This window comes from Aspergillus alliaceus (assembly GCF_009176365.1).
Source record: "Aspergillus alliaceus strain CBS 536.65 unplaced genomic scaffold BDW43scaffold_24, whole genome shotgun sequence".
Classification (NCBI taxonomy): Eukaryota; Fungi; Ascomycota; class Eurotiomycetes; order Eurotiales; family Aspergillaceae; genus Aspergillus; species Aspergillus alliaceus.
In genome coordinates this window covers 113,155-140,739 of record NW_022474707.1, presented here as the reverse complement: position 1 = coordinate 140,739, position 27,585 = coordinate 113,155, and the positions used below count along the sequence as shown (strand labels likewise).

Here is a 27,585-nt window from a genome sequence, read left to right as displayed (position 1 = left end):
CTGTTCTAATTGGTGGATGGTACTCATTCCTGGATGCTGCTTGACAGATCAATTTGATTAACCATTAATGCTGATGAATAGAAGTAGAGATGAAAAGGCATATAAGGTGTCTACTAGCAGCCCAATATCTTATAGTTCTCTAAGAAAAATTTCATTTTAAGAACAACCGTCACTCTTATACTGTCCTAAATCTTTCTACTTGTTCTATATATCCCGTAAGCTTTTTTCTACGTCTTTACAATGGCTGTCTCGATAGCATCGCACGAAAAGTTGGTCGGGTTTGACGTACTTCAAACTAGTTACAAGAAAATTGGTGACCATGAAATCCGGGCAGATTTTGTCATACCACATTCAGAAGCTTCCGGAAAACGACCTCTTATTGTTCGGTTTCACGGGGGTGGTCTAGTAAGCCCAATCAGATGGTAACCTGAAACCTGAATATAACTAAGGAAACCAGATAACCGGCGACTCACTATGCATGGAATGGTTTCCACACTGGCTTCTTGATCTGGCCAAAAAGCATAATGCAGTGATTGCATCCGCCAACTACCGCTTGCTTCCCGAAGCCACAAGTCTCGACATCTTCGAAGATGTCGAAGACTTCTGGACTTGGCTTCATTCCTCAGAAGTCGCAAAGTTCCTGTCATCGCGCGTCGACCATGTAACATTGGATCTTGACCGTATCATCACGGCAGGCGAATCTGCAGGTGGTCTGCTTAGTATTAGCTTAGGTCTCGCTCATCCTGATAAAATCCGAGCAGCAACGGCCACTTACCCTGGACTGGATATGGCCTCAGCACACTTCAGCACCCCGAGTCCGACGCCATTAACTGATCTACCTATCACTGAGTCGTTGGTTGATGAAGCCCTAGCCCAAGTCAAGCCTGGAGCTATCCGATCATCGGTTCATTTGCCCGACCGGCTAGATTTGATGCTTGCGGCAATTCAATACGGGCGTCTGACTGACCTATATGAGAGGGGGATTGACAGCTCACTCCATCGAGAAATACGATATCCTTTGGAGAAGCTAGACCAGCCGGATGCTAAAGTTCCCCGTGGTGGAATTGCCATTATTCAAGGATTGCAAGATATCATTGTTTCCGCTGAAGGAAATGAGAAATTTGTCCAGAAAGCCCGTCAGGTCATGAAGGGACAGCTGGGGTCTGACAAAATTTTATTGACACTACGGGACGGTGGTCATGGATTCGAGGTTGAGACTCGATTAGAGGAGGAATGGGTTCAAGAACACCTTAAGGAGGCAGTTGAGGCTTGGTTAGAGTAAATATAGGATCTACATATTGCATGTATATAAACAGTTGTGAGGGGGGACTAGGCAGTATCTATAGAAAGCCATACATAATGTGATCAAAGTAGCTGGATGGGTCTAGCGGTGATTTCCGCATTGGGAACTCCCCGTCGGTATTTTCATTTCAACGTCTAACTCCGGTGTAGAAATCACCACACCTTGGACACATATCTGCATCGTGACAATATTTAATCCTTGCATCTGCCGTTCAGAATGGGAGCTTAAGTTTCAGGTCGATTTCTACAGGTGACAAACTCAAGCCATGGTGACTCCTTCCCAAGAGAACATGATAATCATGTATACACCCGAGACCCAACCTGCCAGCCTGGAAAAGTCTGATTCAGCATCAAAAAGCGAGGTTTAGTATCCTGAAGGCGGCTGGAGAGCTTGAAAAGTTGCCATAGGAAATACTTGAGTGATGTTCTGTACGCTAGGTTATGTTAACTCACGGAGGTACGCATATAGTCTATCTGATATAGGAAGCATTTGACACTAATGTGTAGTAGAGTTTATCAAGCCTATTGTGAGACCCATCAACTTCACAATGTTTCACGGTCCTCTATTGCTCGGATTGGGTCATTACAAGCTTATTTCATATTCAGTGGAGGTCTCATTGATGCTCCTTTATTTTCATCGATATGGCGGCAAGGTATGCATGCGCAAGCATTTGAAGCCCTAGAGGTGTAGCTAACAAATCCTGATAAGTCATTCTTCCTTTAGCATTGGTCTATGTTTGTATTTTTATTTATTTTTTTCATGACTAGTCTCTGTAGAGAGTTTTATCAGTTCATGCTGGCCCAGGGCATCTTAGGTGGCCTTGCCAACGGGTACACCATGGCACCATCCATGGCTGCGACGCCTCAGTACTTTAATAAGAAGTGTGGTGCAGCTATGGGAATCGCCATAGCTGGCTCATCTATCGGTGGAGTTATTCTTCCTATCGCTTTGAACCGGATGCTCAACAATACCAACCTCGGATTTGGCTGGTCCGGTCGTGTCGTCGCTTTTATCGTCACAGGCATACTCATTCCGGCCTGCATTCCCATTAAAGCTCGCCTGCCCCCTAGGAAAAGTCAATTCCTCTTACCTTCTGCATTCAAAGATCCTCAATATTCTCTTCTCGTTACTTGTTAGTTCTTCATGTTCTTGGACATGTTCCCGCCTATGTTTTATATCCCTACCTACGTCCTCACACAGGGTATTAGCCCTGCACTTTCCTTCTACCCCGTCGCCATTCCCAAAGCAGCCTAATTTCCCGGTCGAGACATACCAGCTGTACTTCTGATCGCCTCGGACGACTGAATATTCTATGCGCACCGGGAATTAGCAGCGGGATCCTTACTCTATGCTGGCAACGAGTACAAGGCAATTCCGGTATCATTATGTTCACCGCTATATATGGTTTCTGCTCAGGAGCTATAATTTCAGGGTCATCTGTTAGTTTAGCCTCATGCTCAAAAGACCCCAAGAACATCGGTACATTCATGGGGATGGGTATTGCATTTGGGAGAGTTGCAGCACTAATCGGACCCCCCATAAGCGGCGCGCTTTACGATCAATACGAGAATTTGGATCAGGTATCCACATTTTATGGCGTGGTGTGTTTATTCGGTGGTATTTTGGTTCTCCTGACAAAAAATAGTGGCAGGTTATGCTATCTTGTCGAAAACGTAACGGGTTGCCGTCGAGGACTTACGTTCGAATCTTATATGTGTGGGCCAAGGGATCCTACGAATTCATTTGCTCTAAGTAATTAACTTTAGACTGACAGTTTGCCATACCTCGTACACTTTCTTTGCCTCCTCAGTCAACGATCGGAACAAAGCAAGGATCCTGATTTTTTTGACACTACTTGAATTAGCAGAAATATAATGAGATGCTCCCAACAGTTCTCTCCCTATCTAGAGACACCTCTGGAACGAAAAACCATCCATTCGGTTTTCCATCGACAAGTTTACAATAATTCTTGGCTCTCCCAACAATGCTTTATATACAATTAGCCGTATGATTCTCAATTGGCTTGTAGGCTGATTGACTAACGCCTTCTCTCTTCGGACGGATAACTGGTTCAGGCCTCGTGCTTGGGCTTGGGGACTTTGCTAGACTGTTGGGCAACAAGGTAAGGATGAATGCAGAGATAATGGTGGCCTTATGCTGTGATGCCTGTAGACTAAAGTGTGCCTTGGAGGAATAATAGATAAAAAAATAAACATTGAATGGAGAAAAGAGGATTATTCGTGTTAGAGAATCGAGGTCTTTATACTTGATCCTCTAACATACCAAGATGGTATGGTATTATTTATAAATTTAATATGTTATGGTCTCTTTGAATATACAGTGGGCGCTTCAGACTTGCACTACTTTTGCTCCCTCACTCTTCAAATATATAGGAGGGAATGCTCTTCTCTCTTTGTCAGGTATATTTGCTTTGAGTTATTTAAGTTCGCTTATTAAAGGGGTACACACAGACTTTGATGAGACAATATCATATTTTCGTTTTAGCACAGGAAAATCAAAGATATCATCAAAGCGGAATGATAACGCTTCAATTCTATATTAATGTATCTGTGTAAAGAATGCGTATTTATGCATTTGGTTTCCCTTCAAGGGAAGCAGTGGGGTTATTTATTTGGACTCGCATAGATACGCAGATAATGAGAGACAGAGAAGGCCCTGTATTAGATGCGATAACCACGGATTGCCTTCTCTACTACATATAGTTACCAATCAATGACTTCTTCGTGACTGGGCCGGTAGGTATATAGACTAGGAGAGTAAGAAAATGTGCTGAAGGGTGAATCTCCGAAAGCGAGGTAGATTCGTCGACCCCGAAATATCAAGGAATCTATGAATTTCTACGTTCAAGGATAACAGGAAAGGAACCGTGCTGTATTTGAGATCGGATTGATTCCGTATTAAGTGAAAGGGATGAGAGTAGTTCAAGACTAACAATTAATCAAAAGATGCCTAGAGCAAATGAGAATAATTATGTAGGCTATTGTAGATTACTTAGGCAGAGTTAGGGTTTCTAACCCCGAAATTGGTTAAGACCGAAAGGTCACAGGATTCCTTTAACTCCACTCTCGTCAGTATTTATACCTCAGTCTTGAATAACACTCACGCCTCGATAGGTTAACGTAAAGATCCTAAATACGGTAATCACTAGTTCCATATCATTTCACATCCCATATTGTCTCTATGACTAGTGCCATAGCCTCTCACTCTCAGAGGAAACGCCGACGCCCAGCTCTTGCCTGCGAGCAATGTCGTCGTCGGAAAATCCGGTTCGTTGGAGTTATTCCCTGACTCGTATAGCACTTTCTCATTCTACTTCAGCTGCGATAGAAGTCTCCCATGTGCTAACTGCATGCGGTCTGATTCTCAATCCTGCTCTTATGTTGACATTGATAGGAAAACCAATGTCACACATGATCAGGTCATCGATTTGGCCCCCACGTCATCTTTAGATGACAGTCCACTGCTGGATTCATCTACTTCACGATTTCCTGGGATTGTAGACCAAGACATACGTCAATCTCATCGTTCATTATTGAAAACCCCAACAACTGCTGGATACTCAGAGATTTCCCACATACCTGAGGGCCTGCAAGCTGCATCTCTTGTTCAAAGTTTAACAGACCGGGTGCATGGGCTGGAAAAGAGGCTCGAAGAAGTTCTCAATTTGAAGTCATCTGGTAGCTGTTTGAGCCAATCGCGAGCAAGTTTGGCTGAGCAATGCTCAATAAATGGAAGATTCCTCAAAACAAGGTTCTTCGGGAATAGCCACCGGTCGATTTGTGAGTTCAGGGTACTACTCCTTACCCCTGAGTATGTTTGTATTGGACTAAAAGATTAAAGCTTCAAGACATGATTAGTGTATTCTATGGGATGGCATCTGAGAATCCCAAGATACAGACCCTCTATGAAAAATGCAAACAGCTCGCAAGAACAGCCAAATCCCAAGAGATAATTCACCAAAAGCTCTGCCCTGATCTGAGGGATTATATACCATCGAAACAGATATCGGACAGGCTCATCCAGGCTTACCTCCGTACCTTTGAATCTATCTACCGCATCGTTCATGTACCATCGTTTTTACGCGAATATGATCAGTACTGGGCAAATTCAGAAACAGCAAGCCCGGCTTTTATCATAAAGACACTGCTTGTGCTAGCAATCGGAAACTCATTTTGCCAGACCGGAGACCTAAACCAGGGCTGTGTTCCGCGATCTACTTCGTTGCAGTGGATATATACGGCACAATCCTGGCTCGGCTCTCCTTTTGAGAAATCCCGTCTCAACATCGCCAGCATCCAAACACATTGCCTCCTACTGTTGGCCCGTCAGACCAATGCTGTTAGCAGTGATCTTGTTTGGATTTCAGCAGGAACTCTGCTTCGAATAGCTATGCATATGGGCCTCCATATTGATCCGCGTCATATGAATGGCATTTCTTTCTTTGATGCAGAGCTGAGACGGAGGTTGTGGTGTACGATCCTTGAGATTACTGTCCAATCTAGTATGGATGCTGGAGGTCTTCCGTTGATCCATTGTGAAGAGTACGATTGCGAACCTCCCAAAAATGTTGACGACGCACAGATGGAAGAACCCATGCCCCAGGCAAAGCCTCTTGAGGAATTCACTAGCACATCTCTGCAAATAGCTTTACAGCAATCACTACCTGTCCGACTTCAAATTGCACAATTCATAAATGATTTCCGCCGAGGCGCCTCATACGACGAAGCTTTGCGACTCAGTAAAAGTCTTACGGAGGTGTATCGCGAGAGCTCGGCGTTATTCGACGGGTTCAAAGGCAGCGGAAGGTTTCCTAGTCTCTTTCAAACCAACCTCTATGACATAATGACGCAGCGGTTCCTGCTCGCTCTCCATGACCCTTTTGCTATAAAAGCAAAAACTAATCCGGCATTCTATTACTCACATAAAGTTGCACTTGGGGTATCTCTGCGTATTCTAGCCCCAGTCAGCGCTTCGAAGGTTCAAGATGATGATTACACTGCGTTGCTGCTCACAGGCTCGCCATCCTTTAGGGACGTGCCTACCCAAGCAGCCGCTGTAGTCGCGGATGATATAATCTACCGTCTCCAGGAGCAGTCAATAAATAGCTCAGTATCGGCACTGTATACACCATACGATTTGGCTTATGGGGAGTCCAAGGGTATTATCGAGAAATTTATTCCTTGTATGCTGGCACGGCTCGAAATGGGGGAAACAAACATAAAGGGATACCTAGTACCTGCATGCTTTCTGGCACAGATCGAGGCCATTGAGTCGGGTCAACCAGTCAACGAAGCTCTACGTAAAACGATGTTGGCGGTACTTGAGAGGTGCTCAAAGATCTTGGAGGACAGAGTTGAAAGATCAAGTTTCGTGATGCCTGGTATAGATTCAACCGAGGCTACCAATGGGGGTTTAACTTTGACTGGAGCTGACACCCAGTTCGATTGGTCTCTCAGTGATGACTTTGTAAGTTTATTGCTTGCTACACGTTGATAGAGGCAGTCTGTAATCGCAATATGCTGACGAGACCTAGGAGATGGAAATGGATATAGGTTCATGGTTTCCATCACCCACACTGTCCTGAATCGTCTTATGTATATTCTTGAACATTGCTGGTTTGATATTAATCTGGCGGTAGAATGTACCAACACGGAGACGCATATATCCTTGGCAATGGACAACTTGTTACTACGTCTTGTCGGAGGGCTTCTGGGGAGAATGCGGGCATCAGAATAGTTGGTGAGGCCTTGGGCTTTTTCGGGTGGAAAGAAGAAGACTGAATTGTTAGACGTGACGATTTATATAAGAAAAGGTTATCTCCGCTTTGGAAGGTAGAGAAGTAGGGTTATATGTACAGTCGGATAAGCAGCCGGTTCCGTGTCTACGGGCCTGATCCGTGAGTTTAGAATCCATGGGACACGGCGTAAGCATCCCAAGCGGCTAAATCGTAGTAAACTTCCGATATCAAGGAACTAGGTGCAAAGTTTTCTTGGTAATTGGAGATAATCTTGGATTAGCTTCAGGTTCTTGAGGGCACTTGAGCTCACATGGTCCCGGGATGATGCGGGGTTCCGTCCCATGACGTACTGTACAGTATTTATCGTATTTTCTCCTTGGATTTAATCTCTGCATCCTTGACCGACTTCTTCTCCAAGCGTCCCTTCCTTAATCTTGGCTCTCAGAGTCAACCACTGGAAGGATGACTGTCCAGACCCTCAGTCAGATCTCAGCCTACAATTTCAAGACTTTTCGCCGCCATTATGTGTCGGAGATTTCGGGTTCCCTCGGCGATCTCGGAACCTTCCTCCCTATCGCCATAGCCCTGGCTGTCAACGGGACCGTCTCGCTATCCAGCACTCTCATCTTCTCGGGGATCTTCAATATCTTAACGGGCCTATTCTTCGGGATCCCACTTCCCGTCCAGCCCATGAAAGCAATTGCTGCCGTAGCAATTGCCCGATCCTTCAACAACGGCACCATCGCCGCCGCCGGCATCTTCGTCGGCGTATGCATCCTTCTCTTCAGCGTCACTGGCCTCCTTCGCTGGTTCGCAGACGTGATCCCCATCCCCGTCATCAAGGGTATCCAGGTCGGCGCGGGCTTATCTCTCGTTATCGCATCCTGTGGAAACATCCTCTCGTCCCTCGGCTGGGTCGGCCCATCATGGGCGGATAACCGCATCTGGGCCATCGCAGCCTTCATCTTCCTCATCATCACCAACGTCTATCGCAAGGTACCCTATGCGCTGGCGGTGTTCATCCTGGGCCTCGTTTTTGCCATCATCCGAAGTGCCTTGGCGGCCGATCTGCCTTCCATTACCTTCTGGCATCCTTACACCGTCGTCCCCACCCCACATCAGTGGTCCGTGGGTGCTCTGGACGCAGGGGTCGGACAGATCCCGCTCACGACGCTAAACTCCATCGTAGCCGTTGTACATCTTGCGGGCGACCTGCTCCCCAACGTACGTACGCCGTCGATCACGTCCGTGGGTCTCAGCGTGGCGGCCATGAACCTGGTAGGCTGTTGGTTCGGCGCCATGCCTGTCTGCCACGGCTCGGGCGGACTGGCCGCCCAGTATCGGTTCGGGGCGCGGTCCGGGTCTAGTGTGATTTTCCTGGGCGTGCTGAAGCTGGTGATTGGGATCTTCTTTGGGGAGAGCTTGGTGGGGCTGCTGAAGCGGTTCCCGTCTGCCCTGTTGGGGATCATGGTGATTGCTGCGGGACTGGAACTAGTTAGTGTCGGGGAGAGTTTGAATACCACGGGGGCTCGGGATATCATGAAAGCTAGTTTTGGGATCTTGGGGGATGCCAGGCAGGATATTGCGCCGATGCTCAGTGATGCGGATCGCAAGAGACGGTGGACGGTGATGATGGTTACGGTGGGGATGCTGGTTGGGTTTAAGAATGATGCAATTGGATTCCTGGCTGGGATCTTGTGCCACGTCGGTTACGAGTTGCCAGGGCTTTGGGAGAAAGTACGGAGACGGTGGAGCGAGGGTCGGGTCAGATTGCAATGATCGCCTCGCCCGCTTGATTAGATGGACATTGTTTTCCCCCACGTTGATGAGGTCTACGGTTACATACGAGGTTTATTATCACAGAGTCGATGAATAATGACTAGATGTTTGCGGCATTGAATATTGATATTTCATAGTGTTATTATGAGCAGATTATTATATACTTGATAAAAAATGTCATAACGTCAAATCAAGCGCAGTTCATCCCAAGCCATTCGATTATGCTCCCATCCATTAGAAACTAAGAAGCATCTCACATCCTCGACCTCAAGATTTCATGCACCCTAATCATAAGATTCCCCCTCCTCGTCTAAATCCGTAATACGCCGCATTCCCCCTGCCGAAGTGTCATCGGCAGTCAATTGCCGACCCGTCTGATCAAAGCGTCTTTCCTCAACGACAGCCGGTTCGCCCAGATCCTGACGCACGGTGCGAACAGTAGTGGTTCCGTCAGGCTCAGTATGAGAGGTAGTAGCATAGCGCTGGCCGGTGGACGTGGTGCCGTCGTCAGCACTGCTCGAAGAGCTATAGTAGTAGGAAGAGCTGGAGTAGGACTCGGACATTTTGAACGGAGTTGGTTGTAAGAAGTATATGTGTATGTGTTTTTAAATCAGTGGGTGTATTAGAGAGGTATAGATTTCTTCAATCATCTTGCAAGGATGAAGAGGAGCGAATGGTTAGATATCTATAAGTATGGTCATGTGGCGATGAATGATATCATAGCAACATCAGTTAGCATTCACGCACCACTTAAAGGGGGTTATGATATTAGTGTTAATTGTTAGAAAATAGTTTTACCAAGTGAGATACGAGGGCCAACAATGGGGTATTGAAGTGGTGACGTTATGTCTCATGTTTTTGTGGGCTGGACTTTGGCATCTGGTGTCGACGTGATTGTTCTGGAAAGTTGGATGGATTTCGAGGTGGGTACGAGGTATTTCATTCATTGGGTGATATACTTTGATGGTGGATCATGTTCCTGTACTTGTGATAAATTCTACACGTCTTGTTGATGGTCAAAGTCATTGTTTTGTGTGTATGACTATATATTCGGTAGAATGTCGGTATTTGTGCAGGCTGATTGATATAACGGCTGGTATACGGCCCGCTAGTTGTTGGACCTTGAGAGAAGCTCTGCATATTGGCTTCAATAGATGAATGACATACTATTAGTATAATTAGTAAAAAGAAAAGACACCAACTATGCACATTGTTTAGTGACAAAAATGAAGAAATTGATACATGGGAAAAAGAAAGAAGGAAAAAAGAATGGAGATGCGGGGAATTGAACCCCGGACCTTTCACATGCTAAGCGAACATTATACCACTAAACCACATCCCCAATTTCTTGAATGAGATGGACTAATTTAACTTTATAGACCAAATTAATTCCAAGAAACCCAATCCCCACTAGCGGTATTGATTATCCAATCGGGGCCCGTAGAACTTTTTCCCCCGATACGATTTTATCAGAAAAACTTCCAGACCATCAAAAATCCGCATCGACACCTGCAACGCCAACGCAGCTGGTGGATGAGCTGCCTCTGGTAATACCACGTCTGTCTCCTCTGGCAGTCAACTGTCATCCCGACAATACCCGATAATTAATCATAATTCACCCCCACAGCAGCCATGGCTGCCCCCGTCCTTCCTCTCCAACAAGTCAAGCTCCCAGCACTGCCTTCGACTCGCTTGACACCAGAGCAACAATATTGGAAGACATTTAAGAATCCCCTGCTAATTCCTTCCCCCGCCAATGGTCCCGTCAACCTAATCACACAGCCTTCCGCCCCGTCGTCCGCCTCGGCCTTCCCTTCTCTCACCCAGCCTCCCGATGTCTTCACCGTGACCACCGGCGCTCGAGTCCAGATCTACTCTATTCGCACCCGGAAACTTCTTCGCACGATCACTCGCTTTGATGACACCGTACGAGGCACCGACGTTCGCCCCGATGGTCGTGTGCTTGTTGCTGGTGACGATACCGGTACGCTTCAGGTGTTCGATGCCAATTCGCGCGCGATCTTGAAGACATGGAAGGAGCACAAGCAGCCCGTCTGGGTGAGCAAGTTCTCACACAGCGACCCGACCTCTCTTTTCTCGGCTAGCGACGACCGCACCGTTCGACTCTGGGATCTTCCGAGCGAGAATAGCGTCAAGACTTTCGTTGGACACACGGATTATGTGCGCAGCGGTGCATTCATGCCGGGGTCGCTGGCGTCTTCGGGGCTACTGGTGTCGGGTAGTTATGATAGGACTGTGCGGTTGTGGGATCCACGTGTGGAGAGTCGGTCTGCGATGACGTTTAAGATGGGTGCTCCTATTGAAAGCGTTCTGCCTATGCCTGCGGGGACTACGGTGCTTGCGGCGGCAGATAACAAGATCGCTGTCTTGGATATTGTGGCTGGAAAGCCTTTGCATATGATTCAGAGCCACCAGAAGACCGTCACGGCGTTGGCATTGGCTTCGAATGGCGAACGATTGCTGAGTGGTGCTTTGGATGGCCACATGAAGGTGTTTGAGACGACTGGTTGGAACATGGTTTCGGGATCCAAGTACCCATCGCCTATTCTTTCTCTCCGCGCCATCACCTCGGGGCCAGCCCAAGAGGATAAACACGTTGCGGTCGGTATGCAGTCCGGTCTGTTGTCGATCAAGACTCGGCTCTCCGGGCAGCAGAAGATCAAGGAGAAGGAGCGCAGGAAGGAAATGCAGGCTTTGCTGGAAGGCAAGCTGGAGGAACATGATCGCAAAGTAGCCAAGCAAAAGAAGCTACGGGGCTCTGGCTGGGAAAAGCGCCTCCGTGGTCGCGACTTCATTGGCGAGGGTGTGGATATTGTGATTGAAGGTCAGGATCGCAAGCGCAAGAAGGAACAAACTTGGGAGCACGACCTCCGCAAGGCCCGTTACTCAGCCGCCCTAGACCAAGTGCTGGCCTCGGGCGACAAGACCGCACAGCTGACTCTCCTGACCGCACTTCGTCACCGTTCCGCCCTCCGTGCATCGTTACAAGGCCGTGACGAGGTGACCCTGCAGCCTGTACTGCAGTGGGTGTATAAGAATATCAGCGAACCTCGGCTGGTGAAGCTTAGTGTCGAGGTGGGCATGAACGTACTGGATATCTACTCTGGGAACCTTGGTCAGTCGGCACAAATCGATAAGATGGTTGACCGGTTGCACCGACGTGTGCGCGACGAGGTTGAAATGGCTCACCAAGCATGCCAGACCAAGGGTATGCTCGATATGCTGAAGGCGGCCTAATCGAGCGACCGCTAAAATGAAATAAAACTAAATGCCCGGCATACAAAAGCAGATGTTTGACTAGATTTGTTGCATTACTTGGATACCTGGTTGGAGTTCGGGGTTTGGGATCGCCCAACTGTATCATGGCAATATAAATGTAACTAGCGCAATTGATGATATTGACGTCCATCACAAATAAACCCACTACACCGGTAGCTATTGAATCATCGATACAACTTGGAGAACCCCTCCCCGCTCTCCGGAGGCTGCAGCCAGTTCCTCTCATCATACTCCCATCCATCCGCACCCTCAATGACATGGAACGTATACGCAAACCTGCTCCGCTCACTCGTATTCCTCTCACTCTTGTGCAGAACATTCCCATGAATCAAAACCAACGACCCAGCCTTCACTTCCAAGATTTCCAAATCCTCGTCCGTCGGCCCCTGTCCCTCCTCCTCATCCTCTTCCATCCCCCTCGGCAACGCAGCCCCCGTATTCTCCACAAACTCCGTCCCAACCGCCCTCCCCTCCGCATCATTCCTCCTCACAAACCTCCTCCTCACCGCACCCCCCTTTCTCCCCCGATGCGAACCCCGATACATCCCCAGCGTCGCATTCCCCGGCCCAGCATCCTGCAACGCAAACCACCACCCCACCGCTGACGGCGGATTCGTATACAAGAACTCCGAGTCCCGATGCGATGGCACTGCCCCCCCAATCCCCGGCTGCTTACAAATAACCATACTCTGCAACACCCTTGGATCCTTGAACCCCAAGGACCTGGCAATCGCCGCGTTCCGCTCCGACAGTGATACGCCCCGGAACGGCGGCGAGAGCGTGTGCAGCGAGTGCCCGATCTTATTGACGGCTTGCTGCTTGGGCTTCAGAAGAGCGGGTTTCCCGGTGGTTGGGTCCGGGGTGGACGAGAAGGCGTCGGGTTCGAAGAAGAAGCGGATTTTGTCGCCGGAGGTCAGGAAGTAATCGTCGCCAACATGGGGTTTGTTGTCTTTTGCGTCGTCGCCGGTGGTAAATTGAGTTAGGGGATGGGTTTCTAGGGAGAAGGTGTCGAGAAGGGTTTGGGTCTCGGTTAGGAGGGAGGTTATTTCGGTGGGGGTTAGGTGGTTGGGGAGGACTAGGTAGCCGTTTTCGTGGAAGGATGTTATTTGGGTGGGGGTGAGGCCTTCCATTTTTGCTTTTTTATCTTTTCTTCGCTTGAGGTTTGGGGTCTGGGGTGGAGGGAGAGAAGAGTGGATGTGGTGGTGTGGTATGGTTGTGGATGAATTGCGGGGGAATTTATGGGTTTGTTTTTGCTGGCTTATCGGCGCTTATCGGGGTCGCGGAGGATGCTGATGTTTCAAGGGACTGAAAGTATGTACCCTATCAGGTGAGTGGTATTATTTACATCTATAGCTTTAGCCTGTCACCAGAACCCTAGGTAGTCCATTCGTTCAAGATATTGCCCAATTCTTTCCTGAGTAATAGAATGTCATTCACACTTAGAATTATTTGTAGTGTGACAGAACCCGAGCATTGTTAAGCCACAGTTTCCTATGAAAGGTCTGATATGCGAAAGCGGGACCTATTCTGAATACTTTTGGTCATCTTTTGTCAAGACGCGTTTCTGCGGCATTAATAATCTAGGTCATAATCCTACAAAACTAGGGTTTTCAAACCTTATAGAATGGCGAGGCACAGTATGTCCCCATGTTAATCTTTTTGTATCAGTGATGCAAAGGCACCAGAATATTGTATCACCACCGATTGCACTCCGCCAGTACTCCGGGAGAATAGTGGCAGGGATTGCTTCCCAGAAGTAACACAAGATTAGTCTACACCTAGGTGGACAGACATCGGGATCTTGTAGGACTCATGTCTCGGGAGTTCCTTTGTAGCGAAGTCGAATTCCTAGCCTCCGTCCTTATAAGGTTATTGCAGGGGTCGGTAGCCCTAAAGACCATTATATGGCCAAGAGTAGGACTGGAAACTTTACTATTGTATTAACTCAACGTACTGGCTTGGAGTGTACCATTTTAGGAGCTATTTTGATGTCCTGGCTCTTGAATTCTACACTGTTGCTCTTGGGTAATCACTGGTTTGAAAAGCTTTTGTGCGAAGTTGTCATATGCATAGCATTGTTTTTCTCAGCAGAATCCACGACAAATGCATTTGCTTCCATTCTAGGGACTTAATAGTGTCTGTGTGACAAGTGCTATGTTCTCTCATTCTTGTTTATTAGTGCACCATTCTGGTGACAAAGGGTTTTTGATTGCTGTTATACTTGTTGTTGTTTGTGAATTATCGCTCTGGCGACACATATGAACTTTGTTAGGAGCCTACAAGGTCACTGTGCTGGACAGTGAAGTGGTTGTCGAGGACAACGGTCCCATCTATTTAAAACTGTTTCTGGGCCACGTCTCTTACTGTTTTTTGTCTAACTACCCCTTTCCACAATATTCCTGTTACTGCGTGTCCATTCTACGACAAGATGGCTTCAGAAGCCCCATCTCTCTGTCATGCGGCGACGTATCAGCTCCTGATTAAGGACGTCTTTGACGGTCTTTCGCAGCGCGAGAAGCTATACGCCCATCATCTCTCGCAGGCTGCTTGGCATGGTACCAGGATCCTCCTGCGTCAGACCTCCCCCGAAGGCAACGGTATTTTCGACTTCATCATTGAGCTACACAAGGCTTGTCAAGGACAATGGACAATGTTTGTTGAGCGCTTTGGGATCTCAGTTGAGGAGCTGGAAGAATTCTTAGACTTTGCAGGCATGTTCATGTCCAACTTGAACAACTTCTGCGTATGTATTTTGCCTGCCATATGGCACGCACAATGAGATTAATGATTTATATATAGGGTGGTGGTGATCAAAAGATCATACCTAATTTATCTGCGGACTCTCTGCGTAAAATGGCAACCATCTCGCCGGTTGCTAGAGCCGCCTTGGAGAAGGTCATTGAGCCTATGTTATCCACCTTACCCAATACCCTTAAGCTTCGACACTCGATGTACTACCTTGGAAATGATAGCTTTACAGGAAGCGAGATTGCTGCTATCTCTCGTGTATTACAAAAGCATTGTGTGGCACCGGAGAATACCCGTATCCGAAAGACTACGCGAGGGAATAGCACGGTTTACGACATCCTTCAGGCTTCAGTGCAGTCGAATGCTGCATTGGCAGATCAATTAAAGGGGTCAGCTGCTCCCATCGAGGTTCTCCAACACGGCGGTTGGGTTCGAGGTCTCAATAATGCAACTATCCGACTTGAGCGTGGTGACCACTCGAAAGAGTTGGCCCAGATCTGTGAGCACCTCACGAAGGCCATCCGCTTCTCAGCCAATGAGGAACAAGCCCGTTACCTCATAGACTACATTGAGAGCTTTATCACAGGGAGCTTCAGGGCATTCCGTCGGTGTCTGAAACGCTGGGTAAAGGACTATTCTCCGAGAGTAGAGAGCATCTTTGGCTTCATCGAACCCTACAGAGATCCATCCGGAGTGAGATGCGAGTGGAGAGGTGCTGTCAGTATTGCTGATCCACAGCAGACTGCTAAGTTGATGGCTATGGTGAATAGCTCGACAAAATTCATTCGAACCCTTCCTTGGGCGGTGCCTGGTGTCAACAATGGCAAGGGGCCATTCGAGCAATCCGAATTTCTAGCACCCAACTTCTCTATTGTGCACGGTCAGTTGTTCCGTTGCTGGAACTCATTGCTCTCTTGACTTACATCAAGTAATAGTACTTGCCTTCGTCTGTAGTGACGCCTGGGAGACCTCCGATATACCTAACGTAAGTATGTGCGCTCAATCATGGATCAATTCGCTGATGCTTTGGCGACATACAGTATCACTACATCCGGATGAACAGCGAGTTCAAGAACATTGTGTATGCCAACCGGATAATAACAGACACCCACCCAAATCGTGCACTATATTGGATCCATCCATCCGAGGTCCAGGAGTTCAAAAAGATCAACCACATTGTCCGCTTCATGGTCACCTCAATCCGTGAGCTTCTAGGCCACGGGTCAGGCAAGCTTCTAGAGGAGAGCTCGTCGGGTGTTTACAATTTCAACCTGGCGCATCCTCCCATCAGCACGCTCACAGGCAAACCTGTCGAATCGTGGTATCAACTTGGGCAAACACCGAAGAATGTATTTGGGGACTTGGTAATAACTATCAATGAGTGTAGAGCTATGCTCATTTCATATTATCTTGGAGAAGACAGAGATATGCTTTCCTTGTTTGGTTACGACGAAGGCAGCGATATGGCAGATGAATGTGTGTATTCCTGCTTTGTTCTTTTACGCGATGCACCCATGCAGCTAACATCTGTTAGTGATCTACAACATGTACCTTCACATTGGAGTGGAGGGTATTCGTGCCCTTCAGGCATTCGACGTGGAAGAGCAGGCGTGGAATAGCCCATACTGCAACGTATGGATTGTCCGAAACTTTTCGTAAAGTCAACTACTCACTCTTGAATAGGCAAAATACGCTATCTTCAAGTACTTGCTGCTTGAAGCTGTTGGACTCTTTTCAGTGAGCTGCAATCCAGCCACAGGAGAGCTCTATATTCGCGTTGACGGTTCCAAGATCGCTTCTCAAGGGAAAACTTGCATTGGCCACATGCTTCATCGCCTACATGTCTGGTATTGCACTGCGGATGTGGAATGTTCCAAGGCCTTTTATGTGCCACTTAGTGTTGTCGATGGTGACTACGAGGTTTGGAGACAAATCGTAGCATCAAAGCCTGAAGCGCCTTGGAAATTTGTTCAGGCGAACACCATCTTGAAGGATGATGAAAAGGTTGAGCTGAGGGTGTATGAGGCGAGCAATGAAGGGATCATTCAATCGTTTGCTGATAGGAACCTCTGAGGATCTGGGAGTCATTGGGCTCGCACCTCCATGTGGTCATCAAGTTCAGGAGTTGTTCAGAGGGTCAAAGGAAATGAAGGTACCAGATTGTATATCTCTTGGTAGTCAGTCTTTCTCTAGAAGGGGTAGGATGTGTCACCTGATCCCCGATTGTGACCGATAAATTTCTTGATACTCGAGCCAATAAGCCCGTTGATAACACGAAGATCAGAGCTATTAACTTGACGCATGTGTACAATATCAGTATTATTATTCATCCGCTTTCATTGGAGGCCTAATATAACCAACCGTCATGCGTGTCATGTCCATTCTTGACCCTTCTATGATAACAATCCTTCCCTAACTTTTTCTGGTCTTTGACATATCTCTTTCTCCATTTCCCCTCATTGTTTCCACACGAAGTTTGAGGTGTAGAGGAAAGAAACTCTGTCCGCCATTATCTACATACTGCTAATCCTCACGGTTGGCCAGTTTGGCCTATATCTCGTCCGGCCCTTTTACATTAGAAGCGACTCTCTGGGACCTCACCACCAGGACCCCCACGGAAACCCATAATCGGCAACCTGACTGACCTGCCATCCCACGTTGAGCGCAATTGGGAAAATTGGCTGAAAAATACCTCTACGCCCGCTTCGCCAGAGACATACTAGAGAAGCGCTCTGCCACCAGGGCCGGATTTGGTAATATTCTAGGCTTCTTAAGATATTTTAACCCCTCGTGTAAGGAGACTCGAAAGGCGCTAGGCTATGAATTTAGATCTAAGGTATCTACTTCACAGTATAACGCAGTACAGGAACTCGAGGTCCGTCGATTTCTCCTTCGCTTGCTTGAAGATCCGGATCGGTTGATCCAGCATATACGCAAGTATGGTTGCAGGGTTGCCTGGAACTAAAAGCAGATTTGTAGCTAAGACATTAGAGAGGCTGGTGCTATTGGTCTCAAGATCGATTATGGTTATACGATTGAACCATACGGGCATTTATCCCCTTGTTGACCTGGCCGATGAAGCTATGAGAAATTTTGCGTTTGGCGTTACCTCCAAGAACATGGGCTGTTGATTTCATTCCTAGCTGTAGGAAGCTGTTACTAACTCCTATTATTGGTGCTTAAGTTGGCAGGAATTCCAGTGAAATACGTGCCCACATGGTTTTTCCGACATGGTTTCCGGGAGCTCAATTCGCACGCATGGCGAAAAAAATTCCCAACAGAGCGCTGCAAGCGTTTAGCGATGTGCCTTACGCGTTTGTAAAACGGAAAATACCTTAACAAGACTTCCAGCCATCTCTTCTTTCTAATTTACTCCATGGCAGCAGGATTGAACAAGGTCATACGAGGAGAAAAGTGATAAATGGTCGGCCTGCCTCCTTCTATGGTGGAAGCTCCGATACGGTATGCATACACCCTTGCCATACTACGCAGTAGCGAATCATGCAAACGCTGATTTACCTCAGACTGTATCGGCAATGACAACTTTCTTCCCCTTTTGATGGCACCCTTTACAGAGGTGCAACAGACGGCCCAAGCAGAAATTGATCGAGTGGTAGGGTCAAGCCGGCTACCGAGCTTTCGTGATCACGAGAATCTACCATACATAGATGCCATAATCAAAGAAGTTCTCTGGTGGCATCCGGTTCTCCCAATGGATGCTGCACACACTTCTGTGGAGGATGACACGTATGAGGGATACGCTCTTCTCAAGGGTTCTGTTGTCATCCCGAATTGTCTGGTGCGTATTGACTTATCTCCCCTTAGTCCTGTTCTCCTTTTCTATCAAATGAATAAAGAAGGTCACGATGGTGCCAATTGTTGTACAGATCTGTGCTTCTTAGCACCTAGATCATATCTGTCCCCGCTAACTTTAACACCAGGGTTTTTACACACGACCCTAACCCCTACCCAGATCCCTTATCCTTTAAACCCGAACGCTTCCATAAACTCCGAGGGGCATGAGCCGGAGGCTGATCCATACTATTTCGTCTTCGGATTCGGGCGCCGTATATGTCCCGGCCGCATACTCCCCCATGCAACCCTGTATATCTCGATTGCCCAATGTATAGCAGCAGCCTTTACCATCATCAATCCAGAATATCCGTGGGAGAAGAGCCATGCCGGGGAGCTTAGGGATCTTACTAAGGCTTTGGTAGTGGGTTTCAGGATTTTATTTCGTGCTTTTTTCTCTCACATGCTTCGCCATTCTCTTTTGCTATTTAATAGACGGTTTAGAGGGACATAGGGGCCCATTTGTTGTTGTTGTGATTGGTATACGTTGAAACAATATATTATGCACGGGGTCACCACTGAAACACGACTCACGCTATGTATCGTCAGCACTAGCCACAGGAAGGCCCAGGGGAACATTGAACAAAATATGAATAATCGATAGCTAATATTAGAATGGCTGAGAAGAAAAGTTAAGACACACAAAGAAAAAGCAAAAAGGCCACGTATAGTGTCAAGAACAAACCAGGCCTAGCTCCAACCCTCGACATTAAAAGGCAGCAAAAGGAGGGAGCCAAAATATCAATGCCACAGTAAGAGGATATAAGAGGGCAAAAGAATATGGAGATGCGGGGAATTGAACCCCGGACCTTTCACATGCTAAGCGAACATTATACCACTAAACCACATCCCCAATTGGCTGGAAGGAAATTCTTAATTTTGCAATAAGTTATATCAACGATCCGCAAAGGTGCAGGTTCGGCTTAATGTACAGTACATTCCCGGGCCATGCCTCAACAATGAGTATCCCCGGCCAACATTCCTGACCCACGTGGAAGGGAAATATCGCCGTGAGAGCTTGTTCTAGACCATTAGAGAGAAATATGTGGTGAGAGATATTTGGTGTGACTAATTCCGACCGCCTCTTTCGTTGAGAATGAAGAGACAGGGCGGATGGATGGGGGCCTGGGCAGCACGGTCGAGTCGGGAAATATGTTGTTGTCTGACATGATGCGGATACGTAGGTCGTGGTTCCCAGCTTCCCACTGAGACACAACTCTGACCGACGGTCAGGCCGTTTCCTTTCCGTCAGACTGACTGGATTTGCCGGGATTCAGCCGTAGGGGTTTAATTATAGCAGCGAGTGGAGTGAGATGAGTTCAAACATAACTGCCTGGTTTCGTGGCTGTGGAAATACTGAATGGATCTCCGAGGACAGGCAACCGAGTTTCGTTTCTTGCGTTGACAGGGATATCCGCACGTATTCGTTTTTGTACCCTTTTTCTTTTTCTTTTTCTTTTTCTTTTTTTCCCCCCTCGGTATTTCGTTTGTGATATGGAGATGCATAGCTTATCATTTCGAGAGGGAGATATTCTGTGAAACCTACAGTGACAGCTCACGAGGGTGGAGGAGGGAACGCACCGATGACGGTCCAGAGTGTATTAAGGTATGCAGCCCACATTTCAATGTGGAGAACTTGCCGTGAACGGGTCGACATGAATGCAGGCTGGAATCGGGCGCTAAGTCTTACGCCTGACGATGACGATGCCAATTAATCTAAGCAGAAAGAAAAAAGAAAGAAAAGTGGGGTTCGGAATTGAGAGTGGCTGGAATGTGGAAAACTTGAAATGGTGTGAAACTGACGTTGATACTGGGATTTTACACAAAATACAACCGTGAGGCTGTTTTCTTCAAACCTTAAACCCTCCCAGACGATAACACGTCCTAATCCTTCTTCGGTAAGGTCGAATGGGGCACCTGAGCACTGCATGCAGGAACACCGCCTATCCACCAATCATGGGCTGCCGTGCACCCAGTGCCAGCCACCCCCAGCCACCCCAAAAACCTACGGACCCGCTGTCAACCAATCAGGCCGAAAATCACCGTGTAGGGTTGATCGCTCAGATCGTCTTATCGACTCTTGTTTGGCTTTTCCCCTCCCTTTCTTCATCCTCTTTCTTTTTTCCGTCTTTTGTTCATCAATATCCCCTGCAGGTACTCTGTGTGTGTGTGTGTGTGTGTGTGTAAAAGCCCCCTGCTGTAAAGACTCTGGTGCGCACTGATCTTCTTTTTCTTCTTTTTGTTTGTTGTGGTCCATTTGCATTGTCGATTCTTCCTGGTATACCATTGCGACGGATGTGGTGGTCTCGAGCCGTATCGTTTCCCTTGTATTAACTGTCTTCCGTTCAACTCGGACGATTTTTCAATTGGGTAGTCGTTATATGATGGCTTCCAAACCGCCTCGGTTATCTATGCTCAACCATGCCGCAGGCATCTATGCCGACATGTCTGTTGATGGGCCCGCTATTGGGACTCTGGTCCTCGTCGTCGACCGGGCGAAGAACCTGCCCAACAGAAAGACTATGGGAAAACAAAATCCCTATTGCGCGGCTCGTTTAGGAAAAGAAGCGAAGAAAACTGACACGGACATGCGTGGTGGTCAAACGCCGAGATGGTACGAGATGAAATCCATGTTTCCTCCCTTCTTTTTCGTCATGCTTCGATACCATGTTAATATTCTCTAGGGATCAAGAGCTCCGATTCACCGTACATGAGTCTCCGGACTATTTCCGGCTCAAGGTATCTATATTCAACGATGATAAAAGAACCGACCTTATTGGCGAGACATGGATTGATCTCAAAGACCTGATCATCCCCGGAGGTAGCCAAAGCGATAGCTGGCATCCGTTACAATTTCGCGGGAAGTATGCTGGTGAAATTCGTATCGAGATGACTTACTACGACACTAGACCGGAAGATGACGCAGTCATTGAACGACGTACTCAAGTAGTGGAGAAAGTTCACGCTCCGAGTAGACCTAGTACCTCGAGCTCAAGCTTGAACTTAACCCCGAGCCCAGCGCCGATCAGCTCTTCTTCATCTTTATCTGGACCTCGACAACTGAAAGAGGTCAAGCGACGTCCGTTGCCTAGTGATCCGACTGGGTCACGTCCTACGCTTCCAGAAAAGACCGCTTCGGCTCCAGTACCAACCCAGTCACCTCCTCGTCCGGCTCCTGAGCATTCCCATTCGACTCCTCCCCGTCCAGTCCATGAACATCCCCATTCTACACCTCCCCCGGCTGAATATTCACGCCACCCATCCCGATATCCAGTGTCTCCCGAGGCCCCCTTTGATGCGACAGCATATGGTCCACCCCCTTCGCACCCAGGGAGGACCTATGAAACTCCAGATGATTTTCATCGAGAATGGAGTCAACCTGCGTCTCATTATGCCCCACCTCCCTCTAAGCGTCATCCGCAGGAACTGCCCTACCATTCGTACCGTGACAGGCCGGAGTCTTACGATACACGCTCTCACGCACGGCCGCGATCTGGTTATGGTAATATGCCCCCTGCGGACTTCCGCTCTTCGAGGCACGACCGGCCAACAAGTCGATCCGGGCCGGAGATGCATCCGCCGATGTCACAGGCCACCCCACCTCGACCGAGTAGCCACCACAGCAACCATTATTCGTTCCCTTCCGCGGAGCAATATGTGCCGAACGAGATCGTTCATGGACAGCAAGTTTCAAGATATACACAACACTCTCCGGTCAGTATCCACGATCCCCAGGTAGAATACGGTTCCCATCCAGTGGAAACCGAGCCCCGTTATCGCTCGCATAGCAACTCTTTGGTCAAGGAGACCAGCCCTTTCCGCCCTCCTAGTAGTCGTGAGAGTCTACCGGCAGAGTACGCGACGATGCAACCACGGGTGGAAGATGAAGAAGAGGAGGGCCCTCCGCCACCACCCCCAGTTCATCGATCAGGCCTGGTTCAGACCAGTCAGCAGTTAGTACCGTCACCAACCCCTTCGTACCAAGCTTACTCGCCAGAGCTTGCATCCCCCCGGACCTCCAACGAAATCAACCTATCGTTGCCGTCCCACATGCAGTCCGATGGGGGCCGGATCCAGGACCTCCCCCCACATACGAACGGGCCATCCATGCCACCCAGTCTAGTCGCCGGGTTTGACCCTGCGATTGCAGAGGCCGAATCAGACCGTGCTGCACATGAGAGGCGCCAGAGCCGCAGACGCAGTGAGCTGATCGAAGAGGTCATTATGCCTCTGGAACCGACGTCCGTGACCCCCCCTTACCCAGTAGAAGTCTCTCCGCCGATCGTGGACGAGCGCCGATCGCTCGGTAGTAGAAGCTCAGCGCATTCATTGGAGACTCGTCTTGTTCCTCGCAGGAAATCTGTCAGCCCCCGGCCGCCGCTGCTAGGGGAGCGAGAAGCATCACAAATTCCATTCTCGCCAGATTCATATGACGCCTTTAATCCGAACGCAGCTCGTGCGGCAGTCCTGCGTGACCCAGAACCGGCATATGAAACGCCAGCACAGGCGATGGAGGCTGCTCGACGGTCTGAGAGGGAAGCAGCGCGGGACCCAGGTCCGATCATTGGCGACGACGGTCGGGAGATTGATCCCTCTGACCATCTCCCTACCGATACGTGGGCCCCGGAGCCAGAGCGAAAGACTAAGAAACCAGGCGTGGTGGTTCGTTTCAAGAATGTTCCTCGAAAGAGGAGCCCCGCGCCGCCAGCACCCGTCAAAGAGTTTGCCCCACGATCCAAGCCTTTGGTCGATGGACGATATCGCCGTCCCCAGTCGTACGTGGCGCCGGATCCCGCTAGTCGAATATCTCCAGGGGATACGAGTCGTGGCCGCGCACTTTCGCCCTACGGACATGGACGGACACTAAGTTCACCAAATGCGACTCCCTCACCCCATTCTCATCGAAGCTCTGTCTCCCCTTCTCCACGCGGCCACTCACCCTCCAGTTTGTACGCCCCGAGCAACCCCGGGCCGCCAATTCCAGCCAAGGTGCCGATTGCCCAGCCGATGAGCCAAAATTATCCTGTGATGGCGGGTAACCAGGGGATGGATGCGCTCAGTCGAGAGTTGAATACAATCGACATTGGGTCTGTGGGGTTCACCAATAGGCAGGCGCTGAGGAGATATGTCCCGAAATTGCCGGCTGGATACGCGGCCTGAAAACGGTCCATGACTTGATGACCTCTTTCTTTCTTTCCTTTTTTCTTCATTGGCCTTTTAAGATTGCATGGAAAACGAAAACGTATGAATGTGCGTTGGGTTTATATTTTCGGATGGCGTTTGGGTGTATACATACAGATATCTATACATACGCAGATTGATACTTGGCACATGGCTGACCTGATTTGATTTGATGTGACGAATATAAAACGATTGCATTGCCTTGAATTGAATAGAAAGCTTGGTCTGTTCTCTGATTTGCCGCCTCCCTTTCTCAAAGACATCATCACACACAATGACCAACCACCAGAATGACAGGACCTCACCACCATCAACAAACCCCAAACAGTGAAGAGCTCTTTGTCTCCTATCACGCATGATCACAACCATCCACATCCTCATCGGATATCTCCGACGAGGCACTAACATCCTTCCCCCCCCAAACATCGCATATGAATCCCATCCTAACCACATCCACCCTCTCTCTCATCGCCACACAGATCCCATAATACCAGTAGTATAAGAATACCCGTCCTATATTCCAAATCCCACTCCCATCCTATTCCCCTCTCCCCCCGCCAAAAAACATCCCTTTATCAAATATGCCCACCCCCAACCTCCAAAACCAAGATCTCCCTCGAGACCTCAACCAAGAACAAGATCCAACCTTCCCCCCCTGCGAATTCACCCACCCCTGCCCCTCAAGCACCGAACCCAACAACCCCCGCCGAAAAGTCATCTCCCACATCTTCGGCCGCAACAAGACCGCCACGAAGCGCTTCCCGTCCCACCTCTGGGTCCACTACTGTCGCCAGCACTACCAGCGCGCGCGGTACCGCATCGACTGGCCCTTCACACAATGCGAGCTGCTAACGGTCGTGCTCGGCCGGATGGAGAAATGGGGCGGAGTAAAGGGGTGGGAGGTTGTGCTGAGGAAGAGGGAGTTGGAGAGGTTGACATCCTATAATACATGTGAGGATGGAGCTATCGTCGTCGACGACCAGAGGCGAAGTGAAGGTGGTGGAGGTTATGGGCGGCGTAAGGATTCTGTTTGTGAGAACGAGGGGAGGACCCTCTCGTCTGCATCTTCGTCTTCGCTGTCGTTGTATTCGGATGATCCTGACCCCGATCTTGTGTTTGCTCGGAAGGAGGCTAGGTCGAAGAAGCGGAAGAAACCGACTATCTTGGTTGGTCCGGTGCCTGGGTGGTTGCTTGGGGAGGTTGGACGGGGGAAGTCGTTTGCGGATTTGAAGGGTTTGGTGAGTCGGGTTCGGGGGGAGATGGATTCTTTGAGGGCTGCGGGGGTTGCGGCGGAGAGGATTGTGTTTCCGGACATTGAGCTTTTGCCGACGTTTCAGCCTTGGGTTTTGGCGTCGGTGAAGAAGAGGAGAAGAACGAGAGGAGGTGGAGAGAGGAAGAATTCGAGGACTGATGGGAAAGGGGGTGTGCGGAGGGTTGAGGGGGGCGGGGGGGTTGTCATTTGATTTGATTCTTCATTGTGGTGATGATATAGGGCTGGATTTTTGCACTCTGGGTTAGTTTTGTGCGTGATAAATTGGAGTCAGTATGTTATTCTTCAATGGTGAAAACTTACGGATTCATAAACATTACTCGTAGCCATCTAGACTGTATATACATTCAAACATAAGCAGAGGGAACAACGGCCGAGCCAGAAGAATGAAGAAAGAAAGAAAGGGGACATGAAGCTGCACGCAAGATCGACAATCATCAAAATGCCTACCACCATAACCGTATATCGAATCGAATAGTACCACCGTGGACAAAAACCGGTCTTTCCCATCATTCATACAATATTCAAGAGTGATCCGGAATCAACTCATAACCACCTTCGGACGGGAGCACTCGGCCAGCAAGTATCAGACCAGCCGCGCAAAGCAACCCCACGCACCAGCTAACAGTGCAATAAATCCACGACTCGTCCAGCGCCCAGCCGGTGAAAAAGCGCCCCTCATGATCGAATAGGTAAGCCTACGCGGGGAAGGTTAGCATACCCAATTCCTCCCAAGGTCAGTCCGAATTAGATAGACAAGTGAAAACCTACGACAATGGACATGCTGGATGCCTGTACGGCAACAGACAAGATGATTAACAAGCTCAGAACTTTCCACCCGGATTCGCGCAGGCGCTTCCCGCCGGACAATATGATCAAGTATGCGACGATGCTCATACCCTCCAGGACGACAGCAAAAGACATGAGGAACCCCACGGAGCGCCACATGGAACAGAAATAGCGATCGTCTCCGCTGCAATCGTCCTGCAGGGGGAAGCTGTGGCAGGAGTTGGTGACGGAAGAACATCGCCGGTGGAGACCGTATGTGTACCAGATCTAGATATGATTGACAATTAGAATGGATCAGTAAAGTTTTCTTTGAGTGGAGACTCAGCTAGGTCCCGCACCCTGTTGTTATCGCTATGATAGACGATCCATTTTGGGACGACGATTGATGCGACCGTTAAGCCGAATGCTGCAGGGCCGTCAGCTTGTCGTCATACTCCGAATGCGATTGCGATCAACGGCACTCACAGGCGAGAAAGAGGATCAAAGTCGATATGTAAACAATGGTTTTGGTTAAAAAGCCTGTATAATTTCGGTCTTCGCCACGAGGGACTAGGTGGAAATCCATCGTTGCGGGGGAGGGATTGTATGATGACGACAGAGAGGAAGTAAGTGTTGCGCGACCGGGAAGGATTTCTAGGAGTCGAGGGAGGGGATCTTGGAGGAGTATTACAGATACAATCACAATAGAGAAAAAAGGAAACTAGTAGGAATTAGTTGGATGAGTCTAGTAGATACAGATAAAGTTGAGTGGAAGGGAGGAGAGAGAAAGGAAGAGGAAGAGAAAGAGGAAGGGGAGGAGTGGATTAAGTGTTGGGGTTTCATGCCTCAGGACCCCATTTGATAACACGGATGCGGAGATCAAGTTTAATAGTTAAATATTTATAGTGGAGCTTCTTAATTTCTTATTCTTACTGTGGACATAAAATATCCCTAGACTTCAATAGAATATTCATTCCAGACCTCAAAATAAAGTTAACATTCCCAGAATTACTAGACTAGAAAAATACATCCAACAGATAACCTGAATGGGTTGACTGCTGACTCTTAAGGAAACCTGGTGACTCGGATGATCATTCCTTAACGGATGGACTGACATGGAAGGATCTTCAAAATTTATACATAGTCATCATACATACATACACACATACATAACCATTAGCAAAAAAATCCCTCACGGTCAAATGTCCCTTAGCCAGCTGGTCAAAGCGTCTGCGCGGGGATTTTTCTTTTCTTTTCATTCTCTCTTCCCGCTTTTGACGGTGGAAAAGTCTAGCATTGATGTAACTAAACCCTAATCGAAGACTACGGACCAACAATGGCTCACCAGAGAGAACCCAAGAAATTTGATTCAATATGCTTAATACTACTACGGACTACTAGTAAAAAAGGTAGTAAGATCAAAGTCCCGATTTCATTTCAGGAGGGACCCTTCCGGGTGTTGTTTAGCAACAACTACTGCTATGTAGTGACATGAATAATTAACGAAGCGAAGTGATCAAGAAGAATACACACACAAAAATAATCTACATTTCCAGAGAGCAACCTGCAAACCCAGCTGCAAATAATAGTAGAGAATGGAAGAATACTCATACAACGAAACACGGC

At 48.4% G+C, this 27,585-nt stretch overlaps 11 protein-coding genes and 2 non-coding genes across 13 annotated transcripts; 8 read left to right on the top strand and 5 right to left on the bottom strand.

Annotated features, from left to right (window-relative positions):
• Positions 1-240: 240 nt before the first annotated feature.
• On the top strand, positions 241-1,282 carry BDW43DRAFT_319832 (uncharacterized protein; the record flags this gene model as incomplete). Its single annotated transcript, XM_032048981.1, has 2 exons — positions 241-405; positions 458-1,282. 2 exons carry the CDS (start codon positions 241-243, stop codon positions 1,280-1,282), a joined length of 990 nt encoding a protein of 329 aa, XP_031899905.1.
• A 442-nt stretch (positions 1,283-1,724) lies between these two features.
• On the top strand, positions 1,725-3,162 carry BDW43DRAFT_300535 (major facilitator superfamily domain-containing protein; the record flags this gene model as incomplete). The annotated part of the gene is made up of 6 exons (XM_032044913.1): positions 1,725-1,759; positions 1,813-1,955; positions 2,012-2,031; positions 2,084-2,439; positions 2,580-2,954; positions 3,078-3,162. 6 exons carry the CDS (start codon positions 1,725-1,727, stop codon positions 3,160-3,162), a joined length of 1,014 nt encoding a protein of 337 aa, XP_031899904.1.
• A 2,032-nt stretch (positions 3,163-5,194) lies between these two features.
• BDW43DRAFT_311475 (fungal specific transcription factor domain-containing protein) lies at positions 5,195-6,908 on the top strand (the record flags this gene model as incomplete). The annotated part of the gene is made up of 2 exons (XM_032047200.1): positions 5,195-6,790; positions 6,858-6,908. The coding sequence occupies 2 exons, from the start codon at positions 5,195-5,197 to the stop codon at positions 6,906-6,908; spliced, it is 1,647 nt and encodes a 548-aa protein (XP_031899903.1).
• Positions 6,909-7,355: 447 nt separating this feature from the next.
• On the top strand, positions 7,356-9,054 carry BDW43DRAFT_277236 (putative sulfate/molybdate transporter). The gene has a single exon (XM_032042045.1). The coding sequence runs from the start codon at positions 7,524-7,526 to the stop codon at positions 8,838-8,840; it is 1,317 nt and encodes a 438-aa protein (XP_031899902.1). The 5' UTR covers positions 7,356-7,523; the 3' UTR covers positions 8,841-9,054.
• BDW43DRAFT_277234 (uncharacterized protein) lies at positions 9,040-9,510 on the bottom strand. Its single transcript, XM_032042044.1, has one exon. It carries the CDS (start codon positions 9,401-9,403, stop codon positions 9,125-9,127), a length of 279 nt encoding a protein of 92 aa, XP_031899901.1. The 5' UTR covers positions 9,404-9,510; the 3' UTR covers positions 9,040-9,124.
• Positions 9,511-10,110: 600 nt separating this feature from the next.
• Positions 10,111-10,182, bottom strand: BDW43DRAFT_t122. The gene has a single exon. It is a non-coding gene; the product is annotated as a tRNA-Ala (tRNA).
• Positions 10,183-10,338: 156 nt separating this feature from the next.
• Positions 10,339-12,610, top strand: BDW43DRAFT_277233 (snoRNA-binding rRNA-processing protein UTP15). Its single transcript, XM_032042043.1, has one exon. The coding sequence runs from the start codon at positions 10,473-10,475 to the stop codon at positions 12,096-12,098; it is 1,626 nt and encodes a 541-aa protein (XP_031899900.1). The 5' UTR covers positions 10,339-10,472; the 3' UTR covers positions 12,099-12,610.
• Positions 12,202-13,331, bottom strand: BDW43DRAFT_319830 (phytanoyl-CoA dioxygenase family protein). Its single transcript, XM_032048980.1, has one exon. It carries the CDS (start codon positions 13,268-13,270, stop codon positions 12,305-12,307), a length of 966 nt encoding a protein of 321 aa, XP_031899899.1. The 5' UTR covers positions 13,271-13,331; the 3' UTR covers positions 12,202-12,304.
• Positions 13,332-14,568: 1,237 nt separating this feature from the next.
• BDW43DRAFT_319827 (dipeptidyl peptidase III) lies at positions 14,569-16,961 on the top strand (the record flags this gene model as incomplete). Its single annotated transcript, XM_032048979.1, has 6 exons — positions 14,569-14,883; positions 14,940-15,768; positions 15,824-15,873; positions 15,929-16,364; positions 16,423-16,520; positions 16,572-16,961. 6 exons carry the CDS (start codon positions 14,569-14,571, stop codon positions 16,959-16,961), a joined length of 2,118 nt encoding a protein of 705 aa, XP_031899898.1.
• A 2,560-nt stretch (positions 16,962-19,521) lies between these two features.
• BDW43DRAFT_t121 lies at positions 19,522-19,593 on the bottom strand. The gene has a single exon. It is a non-coding gene; the product is annotated as a tRNA-Ala (tRNA).
• A 1,287-nt stretch (positions 19,594-20,880) lies between these two features.
• BDW43DRAFT_277224 (uncharacterized protein) lies at positions 20,881-24,142 on the top strand. Its single transcript, XM_032042042.1, has 2 exons — positions 20,881-21,354; positions 21,425-24,142. Exons 1-2 carry the CDS (start codon positions 21,122-21,124, stop codon positions 23,898-23,900), a joined length of 2,709 nt encoding a protein of 902 aa, XP_031899897.1. The 5' UTR covers positions 20,881-21,121; the 3' UTR covers positions 23,901-24,142.
• A 225-nt stretch (positions 24,143-24,367) lies between these two features.
• On the top strand, positions 24,368-25,486 carry BDW43DRAFT_92926 (putative pathogenicity factor). Its single transcript, XM_032050730.1, has one exon. The coding sequence runs from the start codon at positions 24,503-24,505 to the stop codon at positions 25,382-25,384; it is 882 nt and encodes a 293-aa protein (XP_031899896.1). The 5' UTR covers positions 24,368-24,502; the 3' UTR covers positions 25,385-25,486.
• A 103-nt stretch (positions 25,487-25,589) lies between these two features.
• BDW43DRAFT_92902 (uncharacterized protein) lies at positions 25,590-26,765 on the bottom strand. The gene is made up of 4 exons (XM_032050729.1): positions 26,446-26,765; positions 26,319-26,386; positions 25,963-26,247; positions 25,590-25,889 (listed from the first exon to the last, which is right to left on the bottom strand). The coding sequence occupies exons 1-4, from the start codon at positions 26,543-26,545 to the stop codon at positions 25,716-25,718; spliced, it is 627 nt and encodes a 208-aa protein (XP_031899895.1). The 5' UTR covers positions 26,546-26,765; the 3' UTR covers positions 25,590-25,715.
• Positions 26,766-27,585: the final 820 nt, after the last annotated feature.